The sequence below is a fragment of the Thunnus thynnus genome, chromosome 8, assembly GCF_963924715.1.
Source record: "Thunnus thynnus chromosome 8, fThuThy2.1, whole genome shotgun sequence".
NCBI lineage: Eukaryota > Metazoa > Chordata > Actinopteri > Scombriformes > Scombridae > Thunnus > Thunnus thynnus.
Window position 1 is genome coordinate 21,453,860 of NC_089524.1, and position 8,859 is coordinate 21,462,718.

General features: G+C 41.3%; 1 protein-coding gene across 1 annotated transcript; it reads left to right on the forward strand.

The window, feature by feature from the left end:
- The first annotated feature begins 44 nt into the window (after nucleotides 1-44).
- Nucleotides 45-8,733, forward strand: scyl3 (SCY1-like, kinase-like 3). Its single transcript, XM_067597130.1, has 14 exons — nucleotides 45-356; nucleotides 483-672; nucleotides 1,523-1,708; nucleotides 1,821-1,934; nucleotides 2,039-2,095; nucleotides 2,179-2,281; nucleotides 3,207-3,318; nucleotides 3,414-3,491; nucleotides 3,757-3,896; nucleotides 4,065-4,255; nucleotides 4,685-4,856; nucleotides 6,647-6,817; nucleotides 6,899-7,695; nucleotides 8,074-8,733. Exons 2-14 carry the CDS (start codon nucleotides 508-510, stop codon nucleotides 8,134-8,136), a joined length of 2,349 nt encoding a protein of 782 aa, XP_067453231.1. The 5' UTR covers nucleotides 45-356; nucleotides 483-507; the 3' UTR covers nucleotides 8,137-8,733.
- The last annotated feature ends 126 nt before the right edge of the window (nucleotides 8,734-8,859 follow it).

An 8,859-nucleotide genomic window follows, 5' to 3' on the forward strand; every position in this document is an offset into this window, starting at 1 on the left:
GGCATATTTCTAATAGTCATGAAAATATTACAGTCCCATTATGCGCTTTGGTTTCTTCTTTAACCGGAAGAGTCCGTGTTTACAGCAGCTTTCGCTCTCCACGTTAGCATCATCGTTGATTTGACAAGCAGTGAACAGGGATTCATTACCAATAAACTACCTGTTTGACAGTTCTGTAAATTCAGTTGGATAATTTTGTGCAACACTGCGTTTAGCATGATTGTTTGGAGGCGGAAGTGCTATAGAGAAGCATAGCAATGACGAGCTGGCTAACGTATCGCCGAGGTTAGCCAGCTAGGAAACTAACAACACCAGCTAACTTCTCTCAGGGGCGATACATCCAGTGCAGTGAACAGGTATCAGTATGTCCACGTCACTCGATAACGAGCGTTTATATTTGCTTGTTTAACGACTGACATTCTCGCACTGTCACATATCGACGTTAGGCTTGAGTGTTTTTACGCCTGTCTGTCCCCTCGTAGGTCCGGAGGGGGACCAAGCGCGGCCATGGGTGCGGAGAGCAGCGCGGTGCGGAGTTGCACCCTGGAGGAGCCCCTCCTGACGCTGCCTTCTGGACTCACCATGCACTCGGCTGTGCTCCAGGATGGAAAGCCTGCATCCGTGTTTGTGCACAAACGGGGAAATGAAGACAAAGTCAACAAAGCTGCCAAGGTAAGTGTGACGCCTCGCCCTGATACCATGGCATTGGTTGTGGGTGCCTTACTAACCCTCATGGATAAGACACCAAAAATACTGATGCAGTGCTGTAACATTTGTCAGAAAAGAATATAAATACCTACATATAACATTACATTGCAAACGAACATATTTGTCCCCTCTCTCAAGCTCTATAAATAACACCTCCCACAAAAACTTCGCGTCCTAAACACAGCTCCATGCTGTTATACATGATGCAGCACCTAATGTATAAAATGATGTTTACATGATGTAGTTCTCAATTGTTTGATTATTGGGCTGCAGCAATACTCTTTAATTGCTCTGTAGAGTTTTTATTGTCTTGTGTTTTGTCATACACATCACTTATCCATGTGTTCAGTGCTGTCTCTCAGACTGCTTTAACTGTTTTATCCTGGCTTTGATTGTCTTTGTTTTATGTGTTTTTTTCCTCTTGTCATATGTGTTGGCATGTGGTGACTATTGGAGATCAATAAAGTATCTATCTAACTATCTATCTATCTATCTATCCATCCATTTATCTATCCAATTATCTATCTAGTCTGCAACTTCAGGAGACCCACCAACAAACCTGCTAGCATCACCTTGAAACAAATAAAGAGAAACTAATAACTATTTTCTCATACAGTTAAATTGCTCAACACTTATAGAACCCAAGTCCCTAAAATATTTCTTCATAAGTTTGCTTTCATTGCATTTCAGTTAAGCTTGTTATGGTTTTGGCACTCAGGCTGTTGATTCAGTTCCTACCTACCCATGGATCTTCCATCAGCTACATAACATTTATTTCTTACAGGAAATAAATATATACTTTCATTTCCCACAGCACCTGAAGACCTTGAGGCATCCATGTCTGCTGCGCTTCCTGTCCTGCTCAGTGCAGGATGGGGGCATCCACCTGGTGACGGAGCGTGTGCAGCCCCTGGAGCTGCTGCTAGAAAGCCTCTCCCCAGAGGAAATCTGTGCAGGAATCTACGACCTCCTGCAGGCACTTGTCTTTCTGCACGAGAGGGTGAGCAAAAAGAAGCATGAAGAAGTTGCTACTGATGCAAGTGACTGTTTGTCCTTTTGCCTGTGTTAAACAGGCATGCATAAGTTCCTGATGTGTCTTCCTTAATCACCAGGGCAAATCAAGCCACAACAATGTCTGCATTTCATCTGTATTTGTCAGTGAAGATGGTCCTTGGAAACTGGGTGGGATGGAGACTGTCTGCAAGTTCTCTGAAGCAACTCCAGAGGTAGAACAATATCTAACCTATTCCCAGATTCTGATATTTGCAGATTCACTTGACTGCATATCAGTTTCATGTTTGATGATTTTTGATTTTCTTCATCTGCTCAGTTTCTCATAAGCATTCAGAATTTGAGAGAGGCCAGTTGTGTTCCTCCAGAAGAGCAGGTAAGCAGATTAAAGGTCATGACTGAAAAATGTAATAAGCTCCGATTTTGTTCACAAGTTCTCATGAAACATGTTGTTGACAGGTTGAGGGCTTTAAAATATTTCCGGATAAACATGCTCACTCTCGGGACTGTTACTCTTTTGGAATGATGGTAGAGACCCTCATCCCTCTTCTGAATGGCTATGGTGAGTAGAGTGATGACTTTTTAATATGTACAGCTAGGACTGTGCGATATGACGATATATATTTTGTGATAAGAGAAAAATATCTATTGTGTCATTATGCTCTATCGTTTATATCTTTGTGACGCAAATCACGCTCTTTACAGCAATATTTTTCATCATTTGGAGTCTGTCCATTTTTTGCATGGATTACATTGATAAATTACTCCTCTTGACTTTTTACTCGCAAAGCTTTTATTGCACTTACAGTAACATAACGAGTTTAGTTGTCATCAACTCTCCACCGCTGTCTGTCTCCTCTGCTGCGCTGAGGGCTCAGCCCCGCCCGTGCTGAGAAAGAGCAGTGAAGCAGCGAGACGGTGACCATAAATGACAGCAAAACGCTGTAGAGACTTTCTTTATTTATGTTATTTACCAAATATATGTGCACTAATTAAGTTCAGCTCAGTGTGAGAGTCTCTGCTGCTTTTTGCTGTCATTTATGGTCGCGCTACTCTCCTCTGCTCTCTATGGTTCACCGCTACGGGGCTGAGCCCTCAGTGTGTGCTGCACACACAGGATAGACAGTGAAGCAGGTGAAGTACTTGAGTAGACAACAACCACACTTGTTACGTCACTATAAGTGCAATAAAAGTTTCGGGAGTAAAAAGCCAAGAAGAGTAATTTAATTTAATTCGTGCAAAGGATGGACAGACAGCGGGAGGAGGGAGGGGGGCACGGACCAACTATTTATTCATTGAATTCAAATGTACTATATATCGGGATAGATATTGTTATCAGGATATGAAATGACCTATATCGGATTATGTGATTTTGGTCATATTGCCCAGCCCTATGTACAGCAGTGTTTTCAATCCTAATGTTGCAGCTTCTTAAGCCTTGTATATACCTTCTCATATAGTTGTTCATCTCTCTTTTTTTCTGTTAGTGTCACAGGAACTGTCTGACAGTCTGAAGAAGACCCTGCAGGCGGGTCTGCTGAACTCCAACCCCTTGTTGCGCCCTCCACTCAGCTCCCTGCTGACTCATGATTTTTTCAGGTTTGCGTGGTCATGTTTGCTTTTGCTGTGATCAGTATATACTCACTCAAAATGATTCGCTTTCAAACACACAGCCTGTTTTTTCCTGCGAATAGGAATGACTTTCTGGAAGTGATGAATTTTCTGAAGAGCCTCACCCTGAAAACAGAAGAAGAAAAAAATGAATTCTTCAAGTGAGAATAAATTTTGTCTTTTGTTATTAGAGTCATATACAGAGTGGTATACATTGTTTTCCAAGGCAGTCCACTTTCAAGACTTAAGTTAGAGATCTAGTCTATTAGAATTGTATTTTTGTCTAATTGTTACTGTTTCAATAGATAAGGACAGTCAGGAAATTAAAAATGTGTTTCTAATACATTCCCCCAGATAAAAGAATCTTAAGTACCTTATTTTGTCAAGAATATCTTTAACATGCTGGTTGTGTGTGTTTATGTGTAGGTTTCTTCTAGACAGAGTCCAGAACCTCCCTGAAGAGCTGATAGCTGCTCGCCTTGTTCCCAAACTCCTCAACTCTCTGGTTTTTGCAGAGCCCATGGCAGTCAAAAGCTTCTTGCCTCATCTTCTAAGGCCAAAGAAGGGTAAGACGGCATTTTAATGAACTCATTCTCCTGCTGTTAATAATAACTAAAAGAAAAATGTGCAGGGACCCAGCCCACTGTCAGGCTTAACAGTAGTGAGATACTGAAAGTAGTTTTTGAAATCAACTATTGAGGCTCATGCTTCTGTTCTTCCTTTTGTGTGCATAGATTCCAGCGGTGGTGGTAGCAGTGAAGAATGTCTACTGTCAGTGTCCCTTTACCGTAAACACGTGATTCCTCAACTTCTCAAGCTCTTCAAAGTCAACGAGGAACACGTCCGGATCGTGTTGCTTGCTCACATCCACATCTACGCTGAGTTCTTCTCCCATGACGAACTCAAAAACCAGATCCTACCTCAGGTGGAGTGTTAACATCAAACCATAATTTTTAACTGAGCTAAATTTTTAAGAATAAGTTCAGTATTTTGGAAAATACCCAGTATTTACCTTTTTGCTGACAGTTAGATGAGAAGATGGATACCACACTACTCATGTCTGAGTATTACTTATTGAGTAGGAGTCAGGAGGAGATTAGCTTAGTTTAGCATAGGGAGTGGAAACAGTGAGCTCACTCCACACGTCAAACTAATCCTCCAACATCTAAAAATTCAGTTATATGAGACATAATGAGTAAGAACAATGTAAGATGTGTGTTTGTTTGTTTTTTAAATCTGGAAATGACTTTTGAAAAATGTTTACATTTGAGTGGTAGACATAAATGTCACTATGCAGTTCTTTTAGTTAAATAATATCTCCTGTAAATATGTTGTTGTATGTTCCTGGCTGCAGGTTTTGCTGGGAATGAGAGACACCAATGATTCTCTGGTGGCAATGACACTGCAGAGTCTGGCAGTGTTGGTGCCTTTGCTGGGGGCTCAGGTGGTGGTTGGAGGAGAGAGAACCAAGGTCTTTAAACGCACCACACCCAACTTCAACAAATCTACAGAGGTCACCCCTGAAAGTAAGCAACACATGCAAGTGAATACATATCACACAAAGTTTACTTTATGTTTAAAGAAGCGATTTTAGACTGAACTGATTGAGCCAATTATGGCTCCTCGGGTGAGTTGTTTTACAGATATAAGGCCCTAATAGGAAATGTTTGGTCCCTTTGGTTCTGAGCCTGTGCTTCGGGACAGATTGGAGATCTCTGTCCAGTGTTAACTCAGGCTTATAGGAATTCAAAAGTTCAGCAATGTAGGGGTCAAACACTGAATTCAGTTTTAAGATCATCAGGTAAATCAGTACAGGAATGGTTAAATAAATAGGAAGAACTCTTGCAGCATTATTGTCAGTAAGCTATAGGCATAAAAGGTAGTTCTGAACAGGTTGGTGGAGAATTAAGATCATGCTATCACCACATTTCTGTTTGTAAAATAGCATTTGAGTGATTGCCTCAGGTTTAAGAAACAGATTTTCTGAGTGGAGTCTAACCAGTTCATACTTACTAGAAACTCTAGATTTAGAAAATTGAATGCCAGTCTTGTTCCCCATAAAGTACTGAACCATCAAGCTGCAAAAGTAGAAGCTCTCAGTTTAAAACTTAATCAGAGTGAAGTAGAGTGTTGCTGAAAAGATCTGCATGCTCAGTAAACTATTAATTGTATTAGGGATGGGCATTTGAAGAAATTTCCTTAATCAATCATCGGGAAAATTAACGATCAATTATCGATTAATCTTTTTTTATATGTATTAAAAATGCATATGGAAGAAAATACTAAAGAAAGCGTGGTTTTCCTCAATGAAATCTTTATTCCAAGAAGAAATTATAGACCAGCACCAGTCCTCTTATACAAGGCAGTTAAACTGTTAAACAGAAAACAAAACAAAAAGGATATGTGGCGCGCTCGTAAAGGCAGCGGAACCCGAGGCTTTGAGCCAAACCTCCTCTCAAATGAACAAGCCAAAGCTACGGCGCTCGTCGTAAACACAATTCTTAGACACAATTCCAAAAAATCATCAATCATATCAAACGATAATATGTAAATAAAAAAAATATGATATTATTTAGTGCTGACGATTTTTGCCTAAATGTAACTTGAATAAATCCAAAAGGCACGCAGCCGAGAGAATAAAGTTACTACAGCCTACTGATTCTTGTTGAGGAAGATGAGCATGTCAACGTGCTTTAGGAGTGAGACGCGAAAGCAGCCTGGTGACAATTAATCAGTCGAGCAGCTGAAAACACCCGCTCCAAAGGGAGCGACGCTGCGGGGATGCAGAGGTATTGCCCGCCGTGCATCGCAGCTCCTCCGTGCTAACACTGAGATGATGGTAGGTTGAGAGGAGGAGGATTCATTAACCAGTGTCGGGTGTATGTTGTTCAAGTGGTACATCATTGGGGTTGTTGTTGTGTGGTAGGTAACGATATACACGGCATTACAATGTTTACAATGAGCTTCATTGTTTTTTTTAGCTCGAAATGGTCCCACACCAAACTTCGCCTTGCTCTCGTCATGTTTACTTTCGTCTAATTTCTACAGCAGCCCGCCGGCAACTGAGTATTCATTTTCCCTCTTGAATTTAAATTGCGCCCCCGGGTGGTTGCAGCACGTAGTGAAATTCATTATAACTTCAAGACACATAGATACATAACGTACTTTGATATGAACGTTAAATCGATTTAATTCCACGTGATCGAAAAAAAAATCTAAACGATCAATTATCGATAATCGATTAATCATGCCCATCCCTAAATTGTATGTATAGGTGAAGGTTTTAAAAAAATATTTCGTTACCTCCCTTATTCAGCTTCGCCTGTCCATATTGTTGGAAGCTCCCACCCTCAAATGGCCCAGCCTTCGAAAGTCTTGAATTTGTTCCCCAGACCATCAGGGACTGAAGGTCTGGTCCTGGGTAACATGGGTAGCTTAGTGGCTAGCAAGGAGACTACAAGAAATTACCCTCTGGCACCAAAATCAGGTATGACATCCCCTTCATACTATTCAGTTTCATACTGTTTTGTGCCCAAAGTTCAACCTGTTTTTCTGATGTGTGTTTCAGATGTCAGTAAACAGATGTCGCTACCTTTGAACGGCTTTGGTCAGGACAGTGAGATGGAGCCACTGTCTTACAGCCCAGAGCAGGCAGACGGACTCAAAGGCCCTGTGGAAGACTGGCCTGACTGGAGCGACCCCGAGGAGAGCGAGAACCGTGATGGACAGTCGGTCCAGATTCACATTCAGGCTTCAGAGAGAGTAGGTCCAGTCAGCAGCAGACTACCACTCTCACACCAGAACATGGAAGAGGAGCCGTGGGATGACTTTGAGGACACTGAACCTACCTCAGATCTTTCCCCGACAGCTCCTTTATCAGACCCAGTTATACTCACACCACCCAGAATGGGCACTACTACACCTGTAAAACATGAAGCTCTGGGACTGGGATCGTCCAGACCCCTCAAACTGAGCTCATCATTGCGACAATCCACTCAGAGCAAAACCACTTCCTCATGGGACAACGTTTGGGCTCAAGAGGAGATGGACTCTGAGAAATCACACAGCACATCAAAGTCCAAACCCACAATGCCACAGAAAAAGGGTGGGATGGGAGGTTTAGGGGAGGAGTTCACCATAAAAGTGAGGAAAAAGCTAGAGCAAGACCCAGAGCTGGATTTGTTTGCAGACATGGTGCCGGACATCAAGCTGTCCTCTCCAGCTCCGCTGCCACTGGAAGAAAGCACTGTGAGTGACGCAGGACTGTCTACAGCCTCTTCAGAAAACACTAAATCACTGCAGGTTGATCCATCCATAGATACTGTAACTCTCACGGCCAAGTTCGCAGCTGTCAGTCTGACTGAGGTGAGTGTGTGTAGTCGTGTGTGTGCAGTCACAGTTTTAATTTTTTTTGAAAGGATTTCAAACATTCAAGTAGAAATCTTTACAGGCAATAGCAGGACCATGAGAAATTCAGAAATCATTGGCAGAAATCCAGATTACAACAGAATACATTAAATTAACATTCTTTATGGGGAGGAAAATTGCATTTGTGCAAAATGCGGTAGTTTTAAGTATAAAAGGTTCAAGTGTATGGTTTCTAATGGGGCACCTAGCTTGTACTCTGCTAAATAATTGTTTAAATTATCATTTCTTTCTCTTACTGATTGAACAGACAGCTTAATTTATAAGAAACTACTTGATGTTTACATTTTAAAGTGATGTTTTTTTTCCCTTTCAAAGACTGAAACAGATGGCTGGGGAGATGAAGATGACCTGAACTGGGAGGATGAGAATGCCTGGTGATGACATTTTAGCTGTCTATCTCATCTGGAGCAACAAGTTTAAGACTTGACTACTGGAACACTCGTATCCTCCAGATGTACCACCTCTGGAAGCACCATTTCACTGACAGCCCATAAACTGATGGTTGCTCCTACATACAACATGATGCAGTAAGAATGATAATGACAGAGACCACCACAGACTTTTTATATCCTATTCTGTTGGTTCCCAGACTTTTATTATCAGTTTTTAATCATCGAGATGAATTGCTTTTGAACTGGATGCTTATCAGATGGTACTAGACTTGGGACATAAATGAAGCCATTCTTAATTGTTTGCCAACTGATACTGCTCACCTCAAGATGAATAAGGATTGTCATCCTCATCCAGAGGTGAATGTCATCCTGTTTTCATTTGCTTCTCTAAATTTCTTTTAAATGTGCCAACATCACTACTGGCATTAAGATCAAGGTACACTTTTTGGTAAGACACCAAAATGTGTCAGGTTTGATTTACAGAAGGCTTGCACTTTGAATGAATGTGAAATAAAGATTACATAATTTATTAGTAGCTTTTCGTTTGCTGGTGAAATAAAAGATTTTACTGTATCAAATATGATCCCATTCTGTTTCATTAGACATTTTGTAGCTCTTATCTGAAGTAATTGCAGTTGTTTAGGGCTACAGACAGCAACTATTCAGGGGAATTTTTTTTACCAAACAAACAGAAAAGCGTCCACTTGCT

Coding starts and splice junctions, on each gene's coding strand:
- scyl3 (XM_067597130.1), top strand. CDS start 508: ATGGGTGCGGAGAGCAGCGCGGTGCGGAGTTGCACCCTGGAGGAGCCC. Junction 4,256..4,684: donor AAAACCAGATCCTACCTCAG/GTGGAGTGTTAA, acceptor TCCTGGCTGCAG/GTTTTGCTGGGAATGAGAGA. Junction 4,857..6,646: donor TACAGAGGTCACCCCTGAAA/GTAAGCAACACA, acceptor TCCCTTATTCAG/CTTCGCCTGTCCATATTGTT.